This window comes from Herpailurus yagouaroundi, unplaced genomic scaffold (assembly GCF_014898765.1).
Source record: "Herpailurus yagouaroundi ecotype Mexico unplaced genomic scaffold, PumYag 483, whole genome shotgun sequence".
NCBI lineage: Eukaryota > Metazoa > Chordata > Mammalia > Carnivora > Felidae > Herpailurus > Herpailurus yagouaroundi.
In genome coordinates, this window is record NW_024412700.1 from 3785411 (window position 1) to 3811901 (window position 26491).

Below are 26491 nucleotides of genomic sequence, written 5' to 3' on the forward strand. Positions count from 1 at the left end.
GGTCCTCCCCAGCGTTGTCTGCTGTCCGTGAAAGAGAAAGTGTCCGCGGCAGTTTGAGGGCAATGGTTAAACCGAACTTCAGGCCCTTCTTTTTAGCTTCCCTCTGCACCATTTTGTGGTCTCCAACGAAAAGACTTGAACTTGGCGGAGGCTCCTTGTGTCTTCCTCCCCGGGAAAAGCATGTCCTCATTTAACGGGTGTCTCCCGGGCGCTGAACCCCGCTCGCTGCTGGTTTAGTTCCCTGCTGTGGGTGAGACCCTTGCTGTCTCGGGGTTTCCTTGTCCCGTGTGTCTTCCCTGTTTTCTCCCTGTGTATCGAGTTTAGGCCGTTTGAAGATTTCTAACACGTATGCATCTTTTCAAATAGAGCTTTCAGCCGAAGCCAAAGCCGCGTTGCTTGAGTTCGAAGAGAGAGAGCGACAGCATAAGCAGGGACGCTATGGCTCGAGGCGGGGAGGAAGGAGAGGAAGCTCTTTAGTGTGTCGTGGAATGGGAGACCAGAGGAGAGAGAGCAGTGAGCGAGCAAGAATAAAAGATCACAGACCTGCCCTGCTTCCGACGCAGCCTCCTGGCGTGGTAATTCTTGGTTTTATTGTGATAGCCCAACACGTTAGAACAAATGAAAATGTGCCTTTGTGGGTTTCATACTTTGTGTGTATCACCGAGTCTGACCTTAAAGTTTAACGCGAGGAATGATGGCGAAAGTTTCTTTATGGTATGCTCTCACCTGTGTCCTTATAAATTCCGTCCCCTCCTGGCAGTCGGGCAGTGAGAAATCACTCTGTACTTACGGAGGAAGAAGCAGTGAGAGGCTTATGTCCTCAAAGGACAGGAGCCCCAGGGGAGCCAGGCTTCCGTCCTCTCCCTGCTTGTCCTGAGTGCCCGCGCTCAAAACAGTGACTGTACATGGAGAATCCAGGTAGCACTGTTCATTTTATAAAAATGGCTACTGTTTCCCATCGGTTTCTCCTTAAATCGGAGCAGATTCTCTTAGAGTAAGTGTCCTGTGCTATCCACACTCACATACTTGTAATTTCAGCTGAAGTTGAATTTCCTGTGCGTTTCAAAGAGGAGATATCGCAGAGGTAAAGAAGGATTAAAGTGATTTTTATGTTCTTTTAGTTCGCTTTAGGATTTTATGGCTCTTTCCTTCAGAAGCCAATCTCCAAGGACAAATTTGCTTAATACAAGTATGTGTCCACTGTGTCTGCCACATGTCCCTCCTCCATTTTTATCTGAATTTAGGGGAAAGCCCCATTTTGCCTCTGTGTAGAACTGTTAAGTGTTAGCATGCATCCATTTGTGAAATGTAACAAGGGAGAAGAGGTAACTTAACTGCTTTTGCATGAGAATTTCCGTTTTGAGGTGCAGGAAGGGGAGAGAGGTAGGTGGGTCGATTACAGCATAAAGAAGCTGACGATGTTAATAACTGCTGTTTGCTCACACAGCTGTTTTGTTCTCAAGCTTCTCCAATGGCGAAAAGGCCGGACTTGATTTCTTTTTCTTCCCCATCCCTTATCCTTGCTCCAGCCTCCACTTGCCATGTGTTCAACAGCCAATTCAGTGACTTTGGCCTCCTTGGGGGAGAGGGGAACAGCCACACGGGAGGTTTGTTTTTGTGTAGCCGTGTCTCTGTGATCCCGGAGAGGTAACTTCGCACCCGCGGACAGGAGGCGTGCCCAGCCAGCATCCTTCGTCCTTCAGAGGGGCCGACCGAGCGGGGCTGGGAGCGCTTGCGCATCCCTAGCCGAGTGGAGGACAGACCGGGGCCCTTGCCAGGGGTGTCGTGTCCCCAGAGCTCTCGTGACCACGGAGAGCTCCGGAGCCCACTGGGAGCTGGGGACGGGCCTATGGCTGGCCCTGCTCGGCCTAATGGTGCTCTGGGCTGGAAGCTCTGTGCTCGCGTCTCCTGGTCGCAGTGAGGTGAAGTTTCCGTGTACTGGGAAGACCAGGGCTGTCAGGGATGAACTTGAGCTCGCTCCCACCTGCGACCACGAGCGCTTTTGACCCCGCTCACTCTTGCACCCCAGAGCGGTCTGTCTGGACTCTTGTGGGAAGAATGAGTCAAAGGCTTGCTCGTGGCTTTGTGTCAGTCCGTCTCCTCCTAGGTCGGTCCCTTGCCGCCTGGACTCCGCTCTCCTCACTTCCTGACTGTGCTCTCAGAGTCACTTGCTCCCCTGCGCCTCCTGGCTGCTGTGCCCTGGCGCCTTGGGTGTCCGTGGCGAGCTCCTCCTCAGGGAGGAGCGCCTGAGGCTTGCGCTGTGCTCTCTCTCCTCCCCCCTTCAGCTGTCCTCTCGTCCGCCCTCCTTCTGGTCAGAGCTCTTGCTGGGCGGCGGCGTCCTTCCTGCCACCTGCCCTCGCTGTGCGCACCTGCGTCTCCCAAGCCCTCGCCTCTGGCGCGCTCTGAGCCCCTCCGTGCGCTTCCTGGCTCTGCCCCGTGCCCCTCCACGTGGGTGCCTCCCAGGCCCCCCCGCTCCACTCGATGAGAGCACGCCATTTCCTTCGCACCCCTTCACGCTCTTGAGTGAAGAAGGAGCCTGCACGGTGCCCGTCCTCCGTTCAGTTCAGATCTGACTCATGAGCCTCTGTCAGCGTGCTCCTCGTGGGGATTCCCTGGTGGCTTGGATCCCTACTCACAGTGCAGGGGTGTGCCCAGCACCTGGCGGCGTGAGGCCCGAGAGGGAGCACTTCTGGATGCCGGGAGCGCGGAGAGCTGAGGACCCAGGCTAGCACTGGAATGTCTCTGGAAGCGTCCTCCCTGAGACCAAGGCCATATACGCTCTGGTTTCCGAATCCTCCTCGTTCCTCTGAAATGTGTCTTCCCTACTGCTCATCAGACCCTGGCCTTTTCTTGCACTCAGCTCCGGCCGTGGCCTGCTGAGTGGTCCATCTGCTCCATCCCACGTCCGTCCCACGTCCACCACGTCCCCATCCGTAATTCCCCATCCTGCACGTGGCGTGTGCCGCCATGCGTGTGGAGCTGGAGTTCGCGGCCTCCACGGTGTGCGGCATGGTGGCCTGGTGCTCACAGGCAGGACGCGTGGACTCCGCTTGTCGGACCCCACTTCCGGCTCTGCTGCTCACCAGCTGCTTTGGAAGAGCACAGTGACGGGGACCCACTTGATGGCGACGTCGGGCATCGGCCGCTTACTTCATGTACCGACCTTTTGGTAGGCGCCGAAGACACGGGGTCGGCCCGGCGCTTGGTGGCCACGGCCGTGGTCACTGGTTTCCTCCTCTCGTGACTGTCGGATGGAATCACCCCGAGATGCTTGACTGCCTCGAGCGTCTGTTTTCACACCCCGGCCTTCCCCCGTCTTGGGTGTGCGTGGCTGCGGCCGCCCTGGTCTCCCGAGTTTCCCAGCAGGCGTGTCTGCGCCGCTGCTGCTTCCGGGTTGTTCCTCGAGTCCCCTGCCTGGCGCCCCTCTTTCCGTCCTTCCTTTCTGGTGCAGGTGCCACCTTCTCAGCTCTCTCCCGCCCCGCAGGGGAGTCAGGCTCTCGCTAGGCCTGTGTCCTCCCCGAGGACAGCCCTCGTTTCTAGCTCGGTGTCTCACGCCCGACTTTCTTCTTCACTCTCCGGGGACAGCGGCCGCATGGCCGCGGGGTCCGAGGGCGGCTTGGGCTCTGTGTGCCGCGCGGTGCTCGCCTCCGGGCAGCGTCAGTGGCTGCACCGAAAGTTGTTCTTTTGGAATCCACCAGAGTCCCTTTGAGGCCGCCGCCGCCGCCCTCCGCGTGCCCGGGACGGATTCCCGTCGCCAGCGGCCCCCTCCCTGGGCCCGGGCGTCACGGCGCGGCCCTGCTGCTTCCTACACGCCGTCAGCCGGGAAGCGCTGTGAGCCGTGACTCTCACGCTGGGGTCCGCGCAGATCTGTAGGCCAGTAGCCTTTTTCTACTTCTCTTCCAAACGTTGATTGCTGTGCATTTGTCTTCTCTGTGGTGGTTTTCAGACGCACTCTCCAAGATTGATCCCCCCTGCGCAGCCTCAGCCGCCGCCGCCGCCGCCGCCGCCGCCGCCCCAGCAGCAGCCCATCAGGAGCCTGTTCCAGCAGCAGCCGCTGCAGCCACTGCTGCCCCTGCAGCACCCGCAGCACGCCCCGGCTCCCCAGGGGGCGCATGCGCCGCCCCAGATGGAGGCCCCGCGCCTGATGATCACCCCTCCTCCGGTGACCCCGCAGCAGCCCAAGAACATCCACATAAACCCCCACTTCAAGGGGGCGGTGGTGACGCCCGTGCAAGGTATGTGTCTCCCCCGCCCTGGTGACGTCGCGGGGTGCCGCGGCCGAGTCGTTCTCGCCGGCGGGTATGCGAGGACCAGCCGGCTTCTTCGGGTCCGTTCCCCGCCCGCTCGGGCACGTGCCAGCTTGGCGGGCCAGACTCATTTGCTGAAACGTCTGTACCTCTTACTCTATGACTTAGCGGAAAGCCCTGGGCGGCCTCTGAATTTCCGGGGCGGCAGAGGTAGCTGTGGGAACGCCGGAGTTGGTGTTTCTCATCATTTCCCCGGTGGGAACGTCTGCGTGGCGAGCGCCCCGCTCCGCGTCCCTCAGGCGTTATTTTGAAGTGCCTCGCCTCGAGTGTTACTGTCGCGGACACGTGTCCTGAGGCTAGGAAGCTACTTTTGAGCCGGTGACGCGGAACCTGCCTTCACGCATCTGTTCCGCACACTCCGTCTCTGACATCTGAGATCTATCGCTGAGAGAAGCCGAGGAGGCTTTGTGCGGCTGTGATCTTGCTTTCCGGCGGACAGGGACACGAAGTAAGCAGTAAACCTAACGGCAGGAACATTACGTGGCGTGGCAGAGGACAGAGGTGGAGCGGAGCCAGGGCCCGGGGTGGGCTGCGGCTTTAGCTGGGGTCACGCGGGTAGCTTCATCACAGAGCTGAGTTGAAGGAGGTCGGGGAGCCCGGGATGTCCCTGTTTCAGGGTAGGCTATTCCAGGCAGAGGGACGAGTGAGAATCCGGGATGAGGCCAAGCCTCGTGTGTGGAATTAACCCGAAAGAGACGGCCTGCCGCAAGTGGACTGATGACAGCAGAGAAGACACGCGGGGCCCCGGTCATGTGAGACCCCGGGCCGTTCTGAGGGCCTCGGCTTCGCCTCTGAGCAGTAGGGGCTGTGACCAGGGGTTTGAGTAGAGGAGGACAGGGCCCCGCTTTCTGTCACGAGAGGACCATTGTCGCTGCTCCGTAGGGAGAGCGCGGCAGGGTGGCGAGGGGGGAGGAGGCGGCCACACTAACCCAGGTCACAGGTGACAGGGGCTCGGACGGGGCGCCGGCATGATGGTGGAGCGCAGTCACGTGCCGGATGTGATGCAGGTCAGGGCTGGTGGCACGCGGGGAGGGACCGCACGGCTGTGAGAAAGGAGGCAGAAATGGTGCCCAGGGGGTCTGAGAATCAGAGGGATGGATCGACCATCACCCGCGACAGGGAAGGACTAAAGTCCTGTTGTGGACGTGTGAAATGTTCCGTGCCAGAGTGAGAGTCCGGACCAGGGCCCGAGGCTCCAAGTATGTCGTGGGCCCATAGGTCGATTGGAGCCTGCGTCCAGTGAGAGGCCCAGAGGAGGGGTGTCTGACCTGGGGTTTGCAGAGGGCGGGGAGGAGGGAGCCGAAGGTCATGGAGGACGAGCCTCAGAGGAGAGTGGCCAATGGGGGCTGGCAGAAGGGGCCCTGCCGGCGGAGCAGGTGGGGGGGGGCAGATGGGGATCGCGGGCTGGCGACTGTGTTCAGCGGAGGAGCCGTGGGGGTCTTGAGAGGGTGGCCGTGGGGAGACGGGGAAGGTGCGCGCGCACCTCGCTGAGGTGGGGGCACGGGCAGGGGAGGGCGTCTCTTGGGCGCCTCTGAAGGTGTTTTGCTAAAACAGAAGTTGGATGGTAACTGGTAGGAGGAAGCGGGCTGGAGAGAAAGTGTTTTCTTTTAAGATGGGAAAGCCAGCAGCTTGTTAAGAAGGAGAAGAGTTGTCGATGCAGGTGAGGGGGACTCGCCCTGGCCAGGACCCAGTGCCCAGAGGCAGGGCCGTGGTGGGGGTGGGGCTGGGGGGGGGGCGGAGCGGGGGGGGGGTCTTGGAGCTCTTCCCTGACGTGGGCGGGCTGGAAGGAGCGAAGAGCCACGAGGTGGGGGTGAGGGAACGTCGCAGGTCTGAGGCGGGGAGAGGAGACGCGGAGTCCCCCTCCAGGGGAGTAGAGGAGTGGATGTGCGGGGCGTGGCAGGTAGGGGTGCCGAGTGGTAGGCTGGGCGGTCGTGAGCCCGGAGTCAGGCCGCAGCGTGGTGGGGTGGCGTGGACACGGTGTCGCGTTCACTGGAGTCGAGGTGTCGACAGAGCAGTAGAGGGTGGCGTTGCGCGTAACGAGTGAAGGGAGGTGGAGTCGCTGTCTGGGACGCAGGAGGGGCTGCGTAGGGACTGCGGGAAAGTGGGTCACTGACCGTGACCGGGCCTTGGATGTGGCCGCAGTGAGGTGGAGGGACCGCAGTCAGGGACCCAAGAGGCAGGGTGCAGGAAGCACGGCCTCTGCCAAGACGAAGGAGCGGGCCGGTGCCTTCGTGGTGGGATGGGAGCTGAGCTCCGGGACACGGTAGCCCGACAGCAGCGGGCGTGGCGTGTGACTCCCCTGACGACGTGAGCTCCCACGCCGGGCTCCGAAACAGCACTGAACGGCCGCGAAGGACCCCGCCCTCCTGCGGGAGGAAGGTGGCCCGTCCCTGGGAGCGTTCTGCTTCCCTTTGAGCGACGGCGGGGAGGGCTGAGGCCACCGTGCGTTCTGCTGACGCTGAGCTTGGAATCCCAGAGTTCCAGAAGTTGGGGAAAGAAGCCCAAGATAGGACTTGATGTGTGGGAGGAGGCCAGCGGCCTGGAGGTGTCTGAGACTGTGCTGTGCCCTTGGAGCGACGTCGGTGTTAGTGACGGGGGCAGGCTGGCCTAGGGCGTGGGGTCCGCGTTATGGGAGACTGCTCTTGTTTCATACGCCAGGGAGGCAGAGTCCAAGCCCGTCCCTGACCCCCAACCGACCCTCCGCCCGCCCCCACCTTATATTGGGATCTCTCGGCGGCCTCCGCCCGCGTTCTGCGCCCTCAAGGCCCTGAAGCGCGGTGGCCCCCGTGCCTAGCGCGCCGCCCGCGGCTCCTCCGGCAGCTGCGCCCGTGGGAAGGGGGAGGACGGCTCAGTAACGGAGCCCTTCCCACAGCGGCTTCCCAAGACAGGCAGCTGCCGTCGGTCTGATTTGTCGGAACGGTTCTCCTGAGGTCGCATCCGTTTTCGTGTATTTCCTCGTGTGCGCTGAGCGCAGACCGGGCAGTTGGCAAGGTGCACAGATTCTCTTCAGCCTGATAAAAATCGCTAGTGTGAGACGTGCAGACTGGGAAGCTCTAAGGAAACCCCAAGGTGTCTTCAGGTAGGAAAGTCGCGTGCCTCACGGTTAGCAGCCTGAAAGCGCAGGCCTCGCACCGCACGGCTCCTGATTCGGCAGATAGAAGGTCAGCTTTCTGACAGGAGTTTTTCAGTGCTCAGAACCAGCCGAAGAGTTTCCACGCGAAGCTGGGTGCCGTAGAGCCGGCGTTCCTTCTCTTGAACGCACCTTCGATCCTGAGATACGCCCGCGTGGGGAGAGAGCAGAGACTGCTAGCTTGGCGTACCTGCAGAACACCGTCGAAGAATGGTCCGTTCAGTGTGAGCCAGTGAGCTTAAGTAGAAACCACGGCTCTTCCCGGAGGGCAAGGCCGTCAGCTGTGCGTGTGACGTAGACTAGCCCCTGTGTTCACGGAGACTTAGGCCTTGGAAGGCACGTGAGAAAGTGACAGCGTAAGCACATCTTTTCCTCATGGTGCATATTCTCAAGGGTGAGGGGTGTTCCACCATATTATAGTTAACCAGTTTTGATGGAAATTTAACTTGTTTTCCAGCCTTTACCCTATTAAAAACTGTTGTAATGAATCGAAAACTCAACCAGTTTAGTCAATAGAAAGAAAAAGGTTAAATATCAAATATTCCAAGTTCAGGGTTCTGCTGGCAGTGCAAGTTCTCAGTTATCTTGTGCTCATGGTGCAGAGGAAGGCAGCTGGTGGAAGTGACTGTCTGCTTTTGAGCCCCGGAGGACCACGGAGCTCCTGAGGGACACTTGGCAAACCAAGGCCTTCTCTCCACGCTGGGTTTCTGATCACGTGTTCTCAGATGTGCTCCTCTGTTAACTTTTATTCTTTTTCCCTTCTTTCTTTTTTGTTGCTTTTTACCGTTTACTAAAAAAAAAAAAAAAAAAAAAAAAAGGCCGACTAAAAAGAAGGCTTCTGTGTAAGGAATCTGTTAATTATAATCAGATTTCTCCCCAGAGATCGTTAAAGAGACTTAAATTTTTTAATCTTTTCACTGTATTGTAGGCATCTGGGTATCCGATAGGAATTGATGTTTAAATCCGAAGTTTAAAAATAAGTGGCACATAGGCTTGAAAGTGTGGGTACTTTGTATTTGGTACTTAATTTTAAAACCATTGTCTTTATGTTGTTTAATACGTAGTTTCTTCTTCACTTTCATTACAATCTGTTGAGGTCAGAGATACTCTAATTGTTTCTTCCTCCATTTCATAATCTAGTATTTTGCCCTAGATAAATCGATTTATCCCCCAGTGCCTTGTAGGAGGCCGTATCGAGTTGGGGGCTGCATCCTATTTTACGTAAAGTCTCTCAAATTGACCTCCTCTCATTTTGAAGTTTTGACTCATTGGATTAGGCTTTCAAGGAGCAGAAGGACTTGAGCCATTTTGCATTTTATTGAAGTAAGTTTCTTTCTGTCACACACAATATAAATATAGATATATTTATTTTCTAGAGAGATTGAGATGAGCAAGCAGGGGAGGGGCCTAGGGAGAGGGAGACAGAGGATCCGAAGCAGGCTCCAGGCTTCGTGCCGACAGCACAGAGCCTGATGTGGGGCTTGAACCCATGAACCGCGAGATCATGACCTGAGCCGAAGTCGGACGCTTAGTCGACTGAGCCACCCAGGTGACCCCACACTATTACTTTAAATTGGACCTGTGGAAGTATGACCCTCATCATAAGTCTTAATATATAGAGTTTCTTGAGTATTTATAGTAAATAAAATTGATCTTAGCGCTCTAATTCTAAAGTCATCGGAAAAGTGTATTTCTCGTGTACCAGACGTTTCTTAAACTAAAAATATGGTATGTGATGTTACTGTTACTACCATTATTTTCTCTGTGTCCTCATGTAGCCAGTTGTTCCGTGTGTGTGTCTGTGGTCTGTCCTCTTATAAGGACACCAGTCATACGGATCCAGGCCCACCCACATGACCTCGTTTTTCCTTAATCCCCTCTTTATTTAAAAAAAAATTTTTTTTTCAACGTTTATTTATTTTTGGGACAGAGAGAGACAGAGCATGAACGGGGGAGGGGCAGAGAGAGAGGGAGACACAGAATCGGAAACAGGCTCCAGGCTCTGAGCCATCAGCCCAGAGCCCGACGCGGGGCTCGAACTCCCGGACCGCGAGATCGTGACCTGGCTGAAGCCGGACGCTTAACCGACTGCGCCACCCAGGCGCCCCACTTAATCCCCTCTTTAAAGGCCCCTTGCCCAGACGCGGTCCCGTTGGGGGTACTAAGGACAGAGACTTCGGCATATGCCTTTGGGGAGGGGGCACAACTCAGCCCATGACAGCTGACAGCCTGAGAGCTTACTAGACGTATCTGGCTGCACATTTTAATGAAAAATGCAGCACACTACCCTGTGGCAGTCCCTGCTCGGGCGGTGTTTCTTTTTCCCCCTTCAAAATCAGGTTCAGTGTAACATACCTTTTAAATAGTGTAAACATATCTGATTTAGCCCCAGGGTATAACACGTGGCTTCTTCCCTTCTATAAAATGTCTGTTTGAGAATTACGTGATTTCATGTTCTTCTGGTAGATCTGTTGGAGTGTTCTGCTTGTTTAAAAACACAAACCAAAAACAAACAAAATCTTGGCATAGCAGATTGTTTAATAGATTGCTCTTTGTAACAGTACCATGGGTATGTGTGTTTTCCTTTCTCTGCCTCCCTCCCCTCCCTCCCTCCCTCCCTCCCTCCCTCCCTCTTTTTCATGATTCTAGAGGATTTAGATTTGAATTTGTATTTGATTGGAGTCAGAAAGTGTAATTGGATTAGATAGTCTGGATAACTTGGATATGGATGTGAAACACAAAAGCCGTTTTTTGTTTTAGAGGAGTAATCTCTTCTCTCATTGCAAAACATTTTAATTCTAAATAGAAATTCCCTGTTGAAATTGAAGCTTCTGCATATGCTGTTGTACGGGGACAAGCGTCCTGCTTTCTCTTTCCCTTTTATGGGCTTGTAAAACACTAAGCACTTAGTTTAAGTGTAAACTTCATATGTTACATGTAATTGACGCATGATGCATGTTTTATACTAGACTTGGTGTATTTCTTTTTTGGTGGGTTTGTTTGTGAAGTGAACCATGTTTGTAACAAAAGGTGTTTTTCCACAGTGCCCTTGCTGCCAGTTCCCAGCCAGCCGAGACCTGCTGTGGGGCCGCAGAGATTCCCTGTGAGTAGCAGCTGCTCCTCCTGGTCTGAGGGGGTGATACTAATGCAGCAAATACAGGTGGTTCCAACCAAAATAAGGGTCGAGGTTTGTAAATACTGACAGTGGTTTTTGTAGTGGGAAATGTTTGTTAACAGCTTACACGCCAATGGATTTCTGAGAATGGAATTAATTTGGTTTAACTGTAAAATTGTTGAATTAGGATCATCATGCAATGCTTTTCATGTTAAAGAGTACGCATTTTGATTTCATTATTGCCTTGTGTTCAGTGAGAAAGGGCCTTGAGTGTGTGTGTGCACACATACACGTGCATGCACACACGTGTGAAGTTGTGTACGTGTGGGCACGTGTGTGAGATTCTAGGGAGTACTCATGAGAACTCTGCTTGTTTAAAAAAAAACCCAAATCTCAAAAGTCTTCATGAACTATTGGTTTTATATTTTAAAATGAAGGTTTTTCTCTTTCAACTTTCTTTAAAAGAACACACACATTCTCCCACTCCACGCTTTGCAGTGTGCTTTCCTTGCTTATCCTAACCAGAAGAATAACGTCCATTAAATAATGTATCTGTTTAAGTAAATTGTTCTATCTGAGTTTTGGATTAGAGTTGTCGTTAGTTCTTGGTTTCATGAAATCAAGGAAGATATGTTCTTTGTAAAACCAATGTCGAAGAAAAATGGACTGGACCATAAAATTTTAATATCGTTTGTGTGTAAAACAGATGTAGTTTTGTTGAGACTAAATCTGATTTTCAGGAAATATCTAAAAGATGTATTTGACTCTACCTTTGATACTTAAGTAGATAGCATGTTTATAGAAGGCACTTAACAGAAAGGTTTTAATGAAGGTTCTAGGTGTATAGGCAGATGATTATTCAAAAATACAATCAGTAGTTAAGATTCAGAGTATTTTTTAGAAACCTCTTTGATTTGTAGTTTTTTATGAATTATGGCATGGTTTCTATAACTGATTCTTACTGGTTTTATTCCCTTATATTAACTAATTTTTCCTTTAAGTGACTCATAATGTTCTAAAAGCTAGTTAAAAACAGCAATATTGTATGTAATTGATATTATTATAAAAATGTGTTTACTAATATAAAATTAGAATAATTGCAGTTTTCATCTACTTGTATTTTTCTTAAAAAAAATTTTTTTTAATGTTTCTATTTATTTAAAAAAAAAATTTTTTTTTTTAACGTTTATTTATTTTTGAGACAGAGAGAGACAGAACATGAACGGGGAAGGGGCAGAGAGAGAGAGGGAGACACAGAATCGGAAGCAGGCTCCAGGCTCTGAGCCATCAGCCCAGGGCCCGACGCGGGGCTCGAACTCACGGACCGCGAGATCGTGACCCGGGCTGAAGTCGGACGCTTAACCGACTGAGCCACCCAGGCGCCCCTCTATTTATTTTTGAGACAGAGAGACAGAGCATGAGCAGGGGTGGGGCAGAGAGCAGGGGAGACACAGAATCCGAAGCGGGCTCCAGGCTCTGAGCTGTCAGCACACAGCCCGATGCGGGGCTCGAACCCACAAACCGTGAGATCATGACCTGAGCCGAAGTTGGATGCTTAACTGACTGAGCCACCCAGGCGCTCCTTGTATTTTTCAATTGTGCAAATGTGATTGTATCCTCTCCTAGAAGAAGCAAAGTGCATAATACTGGAGGATATTATAAGCGGATAATAGGAGACAATTTCTATGTAAATTGAACTTATTAATTTATTTTTTAAAGATTTTATTTCTAAGTAATCTCTAAACACAACATGGGGCTTGGACCTACAACCACCAGATCAAGAGTCACAAGCTCCACTGACTGTGCCGGCTGGGCACCCTGAAACTGAATGTATATATATAGTACTCTGAGGGTCATGAGTACTGTTACAGGGCGCTGAGGGTAGTGAGTACTGTTGAATTGCTTTTTGGAAAAGTTTCTGCAACATGTCAGTTTTGTTTTGTTACTGCTTTTGAGATGGAAAGTATGTATGGGCTATAGGAAATAGTTGGGTACAGATTAGTCATGTGTATGATATGAGAGGAGAGATTTTTCTTTAGCTCAGTTATTTATCGTTATTTAGTGTGTATTGTGTCTTTCTTTAAGCCCCAAATGCTAGATCTTAAGCTGAATTTACCGTGAACTTATGGTCTTGAAAATGCCCTGCTCTTACTTCTGTAATCAATCTTCCTTAGGGAAAGTAATCAGATGTGGAATCTGTTTTTAAAAAATACACTTGAGGTGGGGTGCCTGATTTGCCCAGTCGTTGGAGCGTGTGACTTGATCTCAGTGTTGTGAGTTTGAACCCCATGTTGGGTGTAGAAATTACTTAAAAGTTAAAAAAAAAATCAGAAATATACTAGAGGCAGTATGTTTTTAAAAGTTCATTAAAATATTAGGAATGGAGACCAACTCTGGGCCATCTGCTGTTTTTTTAAAACGTACACCAGATCTTTTTTGAATAAATTTTTTTTTTTTCCTTTTCTACTACTGGACTAAACTTGGTTGCTGTCTGTGTAAATGTAGTTTTGTGAACATGTGAGTTTCTCCTTTATGCCTCGCACCTCTGCCTAGTGCTTAGTCCCAAACCATAAAACAGATCAGCATAGCGATATAAGCCAGTTGTGACCAGAGTAAAATTCTGCAATCAGTGGGGATAGTATTGCTGTGTTCTAACAGAGCCCCTGGGAGATTTCCTAGTGGTGGTGGTGGTGTGCCCTGGGGGCTGTCCTATTAACTTTTGCTAAACTGAATTTTACTTTGTAAAATGACACTCTTCCTGCCTCCTGCCTTCTCCTCTCCACCCCCCCACCCCCCTGTTGATATAACATTCGCGTTAGGAAACCTGACTTCAGAATCCTCATGGAGTCTCTTTGAATCATAGACTTCCTTGGCACACAAAAAAGATCTGAATCACAGAAATCTGAGCTAAGTGAAGTTCCCTGTAGTCTTGTAACACAGTATAGGATTGCCGTGTCACTCGTTCAGTCACTCTGCATCCACACTTTCCGTGAACAAGGCCCAGGGCTCGGCCAGTTCTCCTGGGCACAGGAGGAGTAGGACTCCGTGCAGAAGTTGATCTGCAGACACGGGTCGGGTTGTCCTGAAACACAAGCGAGCGGTATGAAGCTGTCAACAGGAGCGCCACCTGTCCTGGGGACAGTGGGGGTTCATTAGAGGAGCTTAGGCTGGGGAGAGACGAGATTACAGTGAACTTCCCTTTGCTCAGTACATTTCTGTGATTCAGATCTTTTTGTGTGCCGAGGAAGTCTACTGATTCAGGTAATGATGAACCCTACATAAAATGAGCTGTGTAGAGAGGCGTTGTGTTATTTAATTTTTTACTTGTTTTCGTTGATACATATTGTGCATTATATCATGCTCATTTAAGTATATAAGTATATAGGAATTAAGCTCTACTTGATGGACTAAAGAGTAAAAAAGGCAGTCAGTAGAAGTACCACTAGATTTCCAAGTTTTAATTTTTTTTAATGTTTTATTTTATTTGTGAGGGGGTGGGGCAGAGAGAGAGGGAGACGCAGAATCTGAAGGAGGCTCCAGGTGACAGCTCAGAGCTTGACGCGGGGCTTCAACGAACCCGTGAACCCTGAGATCATGACCTGAGCCGAAGTCGGGTGGACAGGTAACCGACTGAGCCACCCAGGCACCCCTAGATTTCCAAGTTTTAAAGGAGTTAGTATCCAGTTAGTATTAATGCTGAGGTATTCCTTCTCTTCCCCAACAGTGGCAAGCTTTACTTTCTTAAAAGTCCATTTTGTCTGACAATTTTATGAAACCTTGAGAAATTCTTAATTTAGAACTAGTATGCCTACAAATTGTATTAAGTGATAATACCTTGAATTTTTAATTAAAAAAATCAGAACTCTAGACAGCCTAATATTAAACCTATTTTTCATAGGATTCGTTAAAATTATTTTTAAAAACTAAAATCTTAGGCCAAAATATGGTATTCTTAGCTATGCTTGATTTAGTAGCAAAACTAATATCTTTATGTCCTGTTGATGAATTTTATTTAGGGAATTTAAGCAGTTTTTAAAGCAAAGATTTGAATGTCAAAGTAACAAATATCGTAAGAAAAGCTTCCCTATGTTTGATCTTTTTGGAAAATACCGTTTTAGCTCTTGACATCGAGGTGCCTTTCTGTGGTCGTGTCCGTCTTGGTGTCTCGATGGGCTGCCCCCCCCCCCCCCCGCCCCCACCCCCGGTTCCCTCGTTTATGGAATTCGGTGATGTGCTTTGTAATTTAGGTTTCCACCTAAGAATCAGATCCGTGTATTTAATTTTAGCCACGGACACAGCTGTTAGTGCTGCGTTCTAGAACATTTCTTGTCCCAAACTTTAATTCCCAGACTCTTTTCTTTTTTCCAGTCGGTCTTCTGAACCTTTGTTTGAAATGTAAACATAACTCGGTTGGTAGCGTCATCAGAGAACGAATTCTCTTCGTCCTCATTTTTGTCCCGCGATGTGACTCTGCCACGTGTAAAATGCGTCTCGGCCGTCGGAGCAGTGGCCACTCACAGGAGCTGATGGGCACAGGAGCCGCCACCGGCCGTCCCTCCCTCTGCCCCAGCTCTCGTGCTCCATCCGGTCTTGCCGCCCAGCCGCCTACCGTCCGTCTCCTTTGTGAAGCATTTTCACTTGTGTGAAGGCTCGAGTGTTGCCCCACAGACGGTCGTGGTTTCCTTTCGTGGTGTTGGTGGGGCGGTGGGGTTGGGACGCTGGTGTACCGCCCTGCGGGTGAGCGCCTGTCTTTGTGTCTGTGAATTCTGTGCTCGTTTCCAAAGGCTCTTGTTTTACTTGTTAGTCTGATTGGTGTCCCTTTCCACGGAGGCTGACGTTTTTGTCACTGGTGGAAAGTTTGGAGTCTTTTCTTGGCCCATAAGTATATTGTCCAGTTACGGATTTGTCCTCGAAGTGATGTTTCTTGTTTTTAATGTTTGCCCACTTAGAAAAGTAACACTAGAATGTCGGTTGGTAATCTTTCGAAGTGTCGCTTTGAGGTTTTGCTGACCTAGTTTGTTATAGGCGTCCGCGCAATTGCTGTTTTTAAGCGTATGGCTAAACCCCGAGTGACACACGTTGTGAAGATTCTTGACCGAGGGGGTTTTAAACACCTATTCAGTCATTGATTCTGAATCGATGTACTGGGTGAATGCTGGTATTTCAGGGTAGCCACTTCAATACCAAGTGCTTTGGCTGCTGAATCATTTCTCAGGGACTCTAGTTTGAATTAAAACTAAACATTATGTTTAAAAAAAAGACTGCTGATGAGTTTCAAGTAGTCCTCTGAGCAATCACGTTCGTTTTTAGGTTTTGATTTCCATCTGTGCTTACTGTGCAGTGACAGTGCCGTGCAGGTAGGTCCCAGGGAGCTCTGTGCCCGCGGAGCACGCGTGTGGTATCAGGTGCTGCTGATTGACAACGTCCTGGATGTGTTTTATATGGCATTTCATGCAAATCATGTTTGATGAGACTGCTGCCTCCAATTCCATTTCTCTCTGATTAGAGCCCTTGCAGATGTGAATCTAGACTTTATTCCAGTCTTTCTTTTGAACCCCTAACTGTTTTTACAACTTGTCTGCAATGCCGTGTAATTATTAGCACTTAAGATCGGGAAGGAATGATGGGCATTTTCTCTTATCAGATCTATGAGTAGTAGCAGGCGAGTGTGGGATGAGAGCCTTCCAGCTGTCAAATGTCGTCAGGCTCGCAAGGAGAGAATGCAGTTTAAAATGCAGGTGACAGAATACCCAACATCCTCCGTTTGCTGGTGGGTTTCTGATTAATCGTGATTACCATACATTATCATACCATCAAATTTAATCATATCAATGATTTCCCATCTGCAGCAGTAGGAGGAACAGCTAAACACCACGGTAACAGCCATTAAGTATGGCGGCGATGAGATCCTGCACCCCGTCGACTCGCTGTCCTGCCGGCATACGCTACGTGCTGGGCAGAGAGACGGTTGGTGGGGGTCCGCACAGAGAGACCTCAGAGACCTGGGAGCACTTGCTCGAGTCATAGGAAGTGGGTTTCTCGTACAGTTAAGTGAGCCAGTAAGCCACATTGTGAAAGCGTTTGCTACACGGTTTTGTTGAGTTTTCGGCCAAGTTAAAACCGTCCACGTTGAAATGAAAACATTTCCCACACCCTTTCCTAAATAGTAGACTTAAACGGAGTGCAGTCAGTCTGAGAACCTCCTACGTGTGCCAAGAAAATCTTTATGGCCTGTTTTTATCGACGTGTCCTACAAAGCACACCGGTTTTTATTTTAAATATTTGTTCTCCCTGAGTCTTTGAAGACCTGTAGTTCTGTTGAAATGCATTTGTTTAAATGTTCATTTATTTTGAGAGCGAGAGCTTATGCATCCATAAGTGGGGGAGGGGCAGAGAGCGAGGGATAGAGGGTCCCAAGCAGGCCCCGTGCTGTCAGCGCAGAGCCCGATGCAGGGCTTGAACTCGCAACCGTGAGATTGTGACCCGAGCTGAGATCGAGTCGGATGCTTAACTGACTGAGCCACCCAGGTGCTCCAGTTGTTGAAATGCATTTTTAAGATACACTTTGAAAGAGGCCCTATTTTATTATAAAGGACCTGAAAGCATTTCTTCCCAAAAGTTAGAGTTTTAAAAAATTTTTACAGTTTAGTCCTTTTCCTTTTGATGTGCAAGCTGGTGAGTTTTTGTAAGTGCATTCAGTTGTGTGCTCACCACAGTTGAGAGAGAGAGAGAGAGAGAGAGAGAGAGAGAGAGAGAGAGAGAGCGCGCACGCAGTCCTGCCGTTCAGAGGGCTTCCTCGCGCTGCCCCTTCTGTGGTCACGCCTTTCCCTGCCGAGCCCCCCGGCAACCGCCACGTTCTCTTTCATTGAAATCATGTCCTGTGAGTGGACTCCTGTGGGATGTTTGCTTTGAGTCTGGCTGCTTTCCCTCGCCACAGTGCTCTTGAGATTGCGCCTGTAAGGGATTTGTCTTTTTTAATTGGTAGGTATTATTCCACTGAATGGATGTACCACAGTCCGTTTATCCCTTCGACATTTGGATTATTGCTAGTCTCTGGCTCTCATGAAGAGAGTTGGTATAAACGTTTGTGTCTAGTGTTTTGTGTGAACACGGTTGTCATTCCCTGGTGGGAGATGGGAGTGATGGCCCGCGTGGGAGGTGCATTCGCGGAGGAGGACTTGCGCACAGACCGCATTTGCAGTTGGCAGAGCTGATGCTGCTCTTCTGCTTTTTAACTCACTTTTTTTTTCCCTATTTTTTTTTTTTTTTTTTACATTCATTTTTGAGAGACAGAGACAGAGCACAAGCAGGAGAGGGGCAGAGAGAGAGGGAGACACAGAATCCGAAGCAGGCTCCAGGCTCCGAACTGTCAGCACAGAGCCCGACGCGGGGCTCGAACTCACGAACGGTGAGATCGTGACCTGAGCTGAAGTCAGATACTCAGTCAACAGAGCCACCCAGGCGCCCCGACTTTTTTTTTTGAGTGAGGAAACACATCTCCCTGGAGCACGTGCTGTTGAAGTTCACTGGGAAATAAAAAAAAGAAATTACTGAGTGATTACTGTGTTCCAGATTTTGCTCAGAGCTTGTGTTCAACAACCATAGGGAGGTATCCTTTTCTCCGCTTTACAGATGGGGGAACTGAGTCTTTTTGGGCACAAGAAGTAGGGTGGCAACCAAGGCGGTCGGAGTCTCAGTCGTGGTGTGCCTCTCCCTTCCTCGCAAAATATTAAAACACATGTCAGTAAACTGGATAAAAATGATTGGATCTGCTAAAGTGCATCCGAGCTGTGTTTAAGATGCGAGTGTCCCGACGCAGTGCTGTGGGGGAGCAGGCACTGTGCTTGCGGGGGGTGTTTGGGAAGAGCGGGAGGGGCAAGGGACAGGGATAAAGTTACGGCTTTCCAACGTATGACTAAGGTGGGTACACGGTCTCTAGTCTGTTCATCAGAAGCAGTACTTTGTACCGAGTTAAAGGTGTCCTGGTTTGTAGCGCATGCTCTAGTTTCTCTGCTGGAGCCAGCACGCTGGCTGTCTTAACGTGTTCAAGTCTGCGTGGGGAGCAGTGCTGACCCTGGGCACACGCTTCTTCAGATGTTTAGAAAGCACCTCTAAACACAAAAACGCCTTTTAAGAAAATGAATGTAGGTATTAAACGAGGCACAACCTGAAAGAAGAAAGATCTGTGGAAAGCACTGAGGTAAGAGGATTAATATTGTGATAGAGGGTATAATTTTAATTATGCGAGGGGTCACTAGTGGTCTGTATTCTCTGCGTTTGACCCACATTGAATGAGAATTAGCTGAGAGTCGTTCTTAAGCGTCTGTTGGTTTCTTATATGGTTCTTTGCATTTTAAGTGAGCTTGATAAATGAAAACATGCTGCAAAGGAAGGTTGTAATTCATTGAAAGATTCATGAAGTTTCAATGACATTGTTAAGGTATTTAATTAGTCTTATTAAAATATACTGACTGACCCTGTTAGGGAAGCTGATAAGTCCTACAATAGCTGTTAGAACCTCTTTCTTTTCCGCATTATACGATTAACTTTGGGCTAAGCAATTTATGCAGAGTGCTCTTTTTTTTTTTTTTTGTGGTTGATGTTGTCAGTCCTTCTTGAGTAGGATTAACACAGATAACATCGTGTAATTAACAAGAGATGCGGAACATGCCAGAGTGCAGTTTGTGTAAGAATTCTATGAGAAAGAATGATGATGTTTTACCTGAGACTCTTAAAGGGATAGAAAGAAAAGCAAAATAGAGCAATTAGCCGAGAGGATTAAGGTAGCCTTTTCTTTCAAAAGGCAGGAGACTTAGTGCTGAAAGTTCTGTTAAGTGAGGTGTTCGCAGCTCACTAACAGTCTTAAAATAATTGTGCGTTTGGTGGAGGGAATTGGTAATTTATTATCCTTTATACCCGTGAAACGCTACAAGTTCTTCAATGAACGCTCGCATCAGGAGAGCCTCTGAGGTGGTGAATGCCACACTGGAGCCGTGGCTTGCTGAAGACACGCTGGTCCCAGCGGCAGTGTGTGACAGCAGAAAGAGCACTTTATAATCAAAGCGAGAATCTGAAAATGTGCATTTTCGTCCTGAGCTGTGTGGGGGCAGTGTAACTTGGGCCAGTCCGCTTCTGGCTCCGTAAACCTGAGTGTCCTCACCCCTTAAAGGAAAAGTTACTTGTTCTGCCCGTTTCCTGGCACCGTGTTTGCAGAAGATACGACGTTGACTTGGTGAGTCAGGATGCGAATGAGGCTGCACATAACAAAATTCTTTGAACAATGACTTAAACCAAGTGACGTGTTTTTGCATAAAAATGAACAAGTTCTGGGTTGGGATAGCAGTTCTGTGGTGTTATCAGGGACCTGTGTTTTTCCTACTCAAATCGCAGGCCAAAAGAGGAGGAGGGAGGGACAAAAGGTGCGTGCCCGCTGAGGCAGCCCCCAGCGAGCCTCCCGAGAGCCCCCGGCCCACTGTGACAAGTTCAGGGTTTTAGGTGGGCAGTGTTGCCCCTGTATCACTCAGGAAGAAGTGAGAATCTAAAGTAGGTAGGCAATGAGCAATCTCTTCCATGTGGCTCAAACTTATGGCCAGAATTTAAGTTGTGTCAGTGTAGGGAAAGGAAGTGCCATCCACGTTCAAAATGGAATCAAAACCAGTGAGGAAAATGGCATTGTGAGCTTGAAGATGCCTGCTGGTTGTTAAATTTCTGTTTCGGAAAGCCAGTACCGATAACAGTCAGAAGATTTTACGATCTTAAAGCGTTCAAGTTTTAAACTTCACGTAAGCATTCAGGCCCTTAGGTTCTGTTACCCGTCGAGGCAAGTGGAGGGGAGGAGAGGCCCACGTGTCTTCCCCAGATGGTTTCGCCCTTGTGTCCACCAGGATCTGGTCTCTCCAGAGAAGTAACTGTTGTCACTCTGGTTTATTTCATGGACCAGCCGTGGACTTTCTTTTTGAATAATCTGTCTTGCAGTGTCTGCTCCTTTTCTGTAATCTTCCTGCCATCTGGCCCTCACGCAGGCTTTGGCATCTCGGAGGTGGGCTGCTTTCTGGTAGGGTCTGATGCAGGTACCAGTAGAGCTCTCTCTTCCCCGTGCCGGCCTCCTTCAGCCGCACCGCTCAGCGTGTGCTCCTGGTGTCTTTCGGCCCGCACGTGGCCTGCCGTAGTCGGTCATCCCTGGCACTCGCTGCCCTCCACCTGGCCGCCCTAGCTTATCACACCTTGCAGGTGTCACCTATGGTTTCAAGGTTACACCTGCAAAAACCCTCTGTTTCCATTCTTACTCTTTTGGACAAACTGCCAAAGCCAGAAATTTCCCTTGCTTACTCATCTTGAGTCAGCTCTTCCTTCTGCATTGTAGATAGCATCTCTGGTCCTGCTTCCTTTATCAATTTCTCATAGGCTGGTCAGATAAGAACTGCTAATTTCTTTTACCTGTTCAGGCAGCCATGGAATTTCCTTGGCTGTCTGACTTTAGACTTGATTTAGTATTTATTGGTTTTCTTGACTTCCAAAGCACTCACACACTCTCTCACACAATTACATGTACATACGTGATAATAAAACACCGAGACAGACCAAGGGAAGTGAAGTTACTCCCCGCCGTTTCCTGTTCATCATGAGCACAGTGGGTGAGTGGATGTGCTGTGGGGGGGGCCGGTGACCCGGGAGTCAGTCCGGCCTCTGCCACTTTCTAACCTTGGACTGTGCACGAGATACTTAAATGCTCGGGATTTCTGTCAGCAGACCCCGTGCCTCGTCACGCGTTACAGGGAGCGAATGAGAAGGTAGAGGAGCTCTGTGAGTCAGCTGGCGGCAGTAGTGTGGGCTGGAGCCTTGGGCCAGCGGGAGCAGAGCCCAAGATGGGGGTTTGGGTGCACGGGCTTAGGTGAGGGTGCCGGGGACGCCAGGTAGGAAGGGGGCGGGACTGGGCTGCGGTGTGCTTTCAGGGAAAGGCTCTTGCCCTGGCCTGACCCTGAGGGGGAGGGCTCTGGAGCAGAAGCCCTACCTCTGAGTCGTCTGCCCTGGGGCAGAGGGCCGTGGGCTGCACGGGCAGGCCTGGAGGGACAGCGCCCATCGGCCAGGACAGCAACGGCTGGGGCCCGTGGCACCCGCACATAAAAGGTCCTGGTGGCGGCCCCAGAGCATCCGGCACAGGAGGACCGGCTGGGGTGGGTGACGGACTGAGCGGTCCCGAGCCCTCGGTGGCTCGGCGCTGCAGAGTTCACTTCTCATTCCCCTTGCCCCCGGGGCTGCCTCCTCTGGGCCCTGCAAGACCCCCTCGTCAGGTGGGGAGAGGGCGAACCGGGAGTTAATCCTGTGTAACTGGCCGGGTCTGGGACCGGCCTGCTTCACTTCCGGTCACGTGCCGTTTGCTGAACCTTGGTCACGCCGCCAGCCTCCCTGCCTTGCAGGACCGACTGTGAAATGTAGTCTGACTGGTGCTCGGGAACATGTGGGCATGGACGGTGGGCATCAGCGGTCTGTCGTCATTGGGGCGGGAGGTGGCTCATGTTTATATAAAGCCAAACACCATCATAACTACGGGGTTAGGTTTCATGTTTCACTAGCATCCATGGTCCTGCAACATTACCAATAAGATAATTACACTCAATTTTTCTTACTGATTTCTGTCCTTCTCTTCAGAGCTTAGGCAGATTTGGGATATGGACCTAGCCACACCTCAAGTTCTGGACAATGTCATTTATTTTTATAGTATATAGTCTTTGGTTTACATTGTTTATATTTTACAAATGACTTTGGATTTTTTCCTATCTGCATTTTGCTTCTACACTCGCCTCTGCCGTGTCTTGCTGTTCATGAGCATTTCCTGCTTACGTACAGTTCCGACTTGATCTGTTTACTTTAGGATGGACCCTGGAAAAATGCCTTGTTGTCGTGTGTGTGGTGCGCGATTGTTGCTAAGTGCTACTTTGCAAAAACGAGCAGAAGCGAAGCAGGGGGGCCCCCCCCCCCCCCCAATCTTACTCCGGTCATCCTGTGCCCGTGTGGTTTATAGATGTGTCCTGCATCTTACAGCTGTGTGACTCCTCAGTTGGGTCCAGAGCCAAGAAGAAAACAGGCCTGGGCTGTGCTCCTTAGCAGCAATGTTGGAAGTGCATCCCACAAACTGCCCATCGAGTGTCCATCCTTCAGAGAACAAGTGTACTCTCTAAACATTGGGGGGCGGTTGCAGGTCGGAGAACAGTCCGTGCTCATCCCACGCTCCCTGTCTGGTCCACACCTCGGCAATGCAAGTTGAGATGATTTTTGTCCTACACTTAAGTCAGAGGACCAGGTTCTGTTGATGTTGGCTTCTCTTTGGTCCCAGTGCGCTCTGTTCTCAGTCTGCTCAGCCCAGAGCCTTGGCTCACTGCCCACGGTCCAGCTTGGTCTATTCCAACCTCCATCACACCCTTCCTAGCGTTCGGCCATCCACTGTCTGTGGGCTTCATGGGCAGTCAGGGCTTAACACCCGTGGTATTTTAGTTTGTTCTTAAATTGTTTTTTAATGTTTATTTTTGAGAGAGACAGAGCGTGAGCAGGGGAGAGGCAAAGAGGAGAGGGAGGGAGACACAGAATCTGAAGCAGGCTCCAGGCTCCGAGCTGTCAGCACAGAGCCCGACGCGGGGGGGCACGTACCCACGGACTGCAGGATCATGACCTGCGCCAAAGTTGGATGCTCGACCGACAGAGCCACTCAGGCGCCCCTATTTCATTTATTTTTAAATGTTTATCTTCAGAGAGAGCGGCCCAAGCAGTCTCCATGCCATCAGCACGGAGCCCGGTGCTAGGCTTGATCCCATAACCGTGCGATCATGACCTGAGCTGAAATCCAGAGTCGGATGCTCAACCCACTGAGCCACTTAGGCGGCCCAGCCCACTGTAGCATTTTAGATTAGCACGTGGGGCTGGATTCCCTTGCTGGCTGGAATAGGCAGTCGATTCATTTATTAAATATCCGTCAGCGTCTCTGTACCAGGCTCTGTGCCGAGTGGGAAAACACATAGGTGAATATGACGGACCGTGGTCTCGCCCCTCACCGGCCTGCCGGCTGAAGCAGGGAGGAGGGGAGCGGGTTTGTGGCCGGAGGTGGAGTGGCCAGGATGTGGTGACGCCTCATCTGTGAAGGCTTCCGCTGAGACTCTGGGGTGAGAGTGCAGGAAGGGGGCCTGTGCTGCTCTGTCTTGCAGGATATAAGGAGCCCTGTCACTTGTCAGCAGCTCTGTGTTACGTTTACAGGGTGGAGTGCTGTCTACAAAAATGTCATGTAAAAGTGACAACAGTGGCAAGCACTGTGAACTTTTGTTATTTGCTGGGTACTGTCGTAAGGACTTCGAACACGTTCTTTCGTCTTCTCCCATGAGAAACGGGCACCGTCGGCATCCCTGCCTTCTGCAGGTGAGAAGACGCAGCCCTGAGAGGCCTGCTAGGTGGTGGGAGGGCTGGAGGGCGCAGTAGGGAGCCCGACACGCCGGCACTGCCCTCCGCCCGGCCGGCCTCTATTAGTTAGCGCCTTTCCGAGAGAGACCAGCTGGAAGGTGGACTAAAGTTCTGGCTCAGTACGACTGATGAAGAAAGAATCTGGGGGGCCTCGTTCGATATCGCCAACATTTGAGCACCCGTGTCTGTCGGAGGTTACGCCGCAAGCACGTGGCTAATTGGTGGAAGAAAAGGTCTGGGAAGAGATGAACGTCACGATATTAAGATTCCAAAGGGGCAAGACTTAGGATTCCGCTGTATTTTCAGTTTAATACCACAAGTGTCTTTAGAATATGAACATTTAAAATAATCTCCCAGGAACGTACCTAGTTCTCAGGCAGCTTGAAATTTTTATTGAAAACTAAGCACATCAGTTTCTCTTTGAGTTCATTCTCGCGATTCAGTCACTTTCCTTTTACAAATGGATGAAGGGGGTTGAGAATACTTTCCCCATCTCAACTCGTGGCAAAGTCAAAATCGCGGGTTAGCAGACCTTCCGCTCGTATAACGGGGTGGGGTGGGGGTTCGCCAGTCTGCTTTTCCAGTTACGTTTTGCCTTATCTGTAATGAGAAAAGCTGTCCTCTGGAGGACTTGAAATGAACTCTCTAACGGAAGGAGGAGAGGCTGTGCAGAGCCTCGTTGGGCTGCCGCATGTGCGGCACTGCTGGGAGCCGCTGCAGCAGCGGGGGACAGCCGTGGGGCAGTAAGACACAGTCATGGAATTTATTGCTTGTGACTGGTTTCCAAAGAAACCGAGTGCTTTCCAGCTGTCAGTAAGCCTGGCATGATGTGAGCCCAGTGAGAAAAGTGGCAGTAAGTATCAGGGCTTCGCAAACGAAGTAACCGGAGACAGCCACGTTTGTGGGACAGAAAAGTCAGGAACCTCTCTCCTCTTCTTCTGGTTGTGAGTAAAATCAGGACGGAAGGCGAGGAGAAGTGGTTGCTGGTCTCCACGCAGCCGGGTGAGGGACGCCAGCTTCAGAAGCAGTCCCCCGAGGCTTCCTCCTGTATCTGGGCCGTGTCCGGCCTTTGAGGAGTGGATGACGCAGAAGTAGACGCTGGGGGACCGGGTCCTGCGGTCACTCGCTGGGATGGGGTGGCAAGGGGCTTGCCTGATGTAGGAGAGGGCAGTGCTCTCTGGGAGAGGTTCCGAACACTGGCCAGCTGAGACTTGGCTTTACCCGTGCTGGGACTGGTGACACAGTTCTGAGTTCAGAGAAAGTTCTCACAGTGAGTGCTGCTGCTTTCCAGCTATGAACTCAACACAGGACTCAGGGCTAAGGGGAAGGAGCCCCAGAGGACGCCCCACTTTCTCAGAAAGTACACTGTATTCTTTCTGTCCTTTCTGACACTGTCTCCCTGTGTCTGTGCTTTTTTGGTCAGCTTGTTAACCTAGGAGTGACTGACACAGCCAGTGAGTTAGGGGCCCAGATGTTTGCTGACCTTAGTTCAGGATGAAAGCCTGTCAACGATCAGTGGTGTAATACTTCCAACCTCGGTTATAACTTCGCACGCTCTTCCCTTTTTTTTTTTTTTAATTTTGTTAATGTTTATTTATTTTTAAGAGAGAGAGAGAGAGAATGTGTATGAGCAGGGGAGGGGCGGAGAGGGAGGGAGACGCAGGATCCGAAGCAGGCTCCAGCTCTGAGCTGTACGCACAGAGCCCGACGTGGGGCTGGATCTCACAGGCTGTGAGATCATGACCTGAGCGGAAACTGGACACTTAACTGACTGAGGCACCTAGGCACCCTATTCCTCTTTTATTTCTGGTTTTGTTTGAGTCCTTTCTGCCTTTTTTTATTTTTCCTTACGAGTCTGGCTAAAGGTTTATTAATGTTGTTGGTTTTTTTCAAAGAACCAGCTCCTGATTTCATTGATCTCTTCTATTTTTTTTTTTTTTAGTTTCTATTTCATTTATTTCTGATCTAATCTTCATTATTACCTTCCTTCTATTTAAATTGTTTTTTAAACGCTTATTCACCTTTGAGAGACAGAGCATGAGCATGAGCAGAGAGGGAGGGAGACACAGGATCCAAAGCAGGCTCCAGGCTCTGAGCTGTCGGCACAGAGCCCTACACGGGGCTCGAACTCATGAGCTGTGAGATCGTGACTTGAGCCAAAGTTGGACGCTTAACAACTGAGCCACCCAGGACCCCTGTTCCTCTTTTTTAAATGAAAAATGTGACAAATGTCGTGTTAGAGTGAAAATTAGCAGCAAGGACGTCATTCCTACTGGAATATTCGGTGTAGATGAAGGGGAACGGAAGCGGATCGGACACAAAGGACCGCAAGGAGCATGGCAGGGGGCGCGGATTGGGAGTCCGTGTGCACCCAGGGTAGGAGACACCTTAACTGATGGCAGGTATGGAGAACGGGGATGTGAGGGTGGAGGGAGGGGAGACAAAGGTGGCGGAGGCCCCTGGGCAGTGGGAGCTGCAGAGCAGGAGCAGGTG

General features: G+C 50.6%; 1 protein-coding gene across 1 annotated transcript in view; it reads left to right on the forward strand.

Annotated features, from left to right (window-relative positions):
• The window catches only part of RBM33 (RNA binding motif protein 33), a 114644-nt gene that overhangs the window by 39116 nt on the left and 49037 nt on the right, over positions 1–26491 (forward strand). Inside the window, exons 6-8 of the mRNA XM_040464438.1 lie at positions 367–575; positions 3947–4235; positions 10482–10540. Coding sequence (XP_040320372.1) covers positions 367–575; positions 3947–4235; positions 10482–10540 — 557 coding nt within the window. The remainder of the gene's footprint in view (positions 1–366; positions 576–3946; positions 4236–10481; positions 10541–26491) is intronic.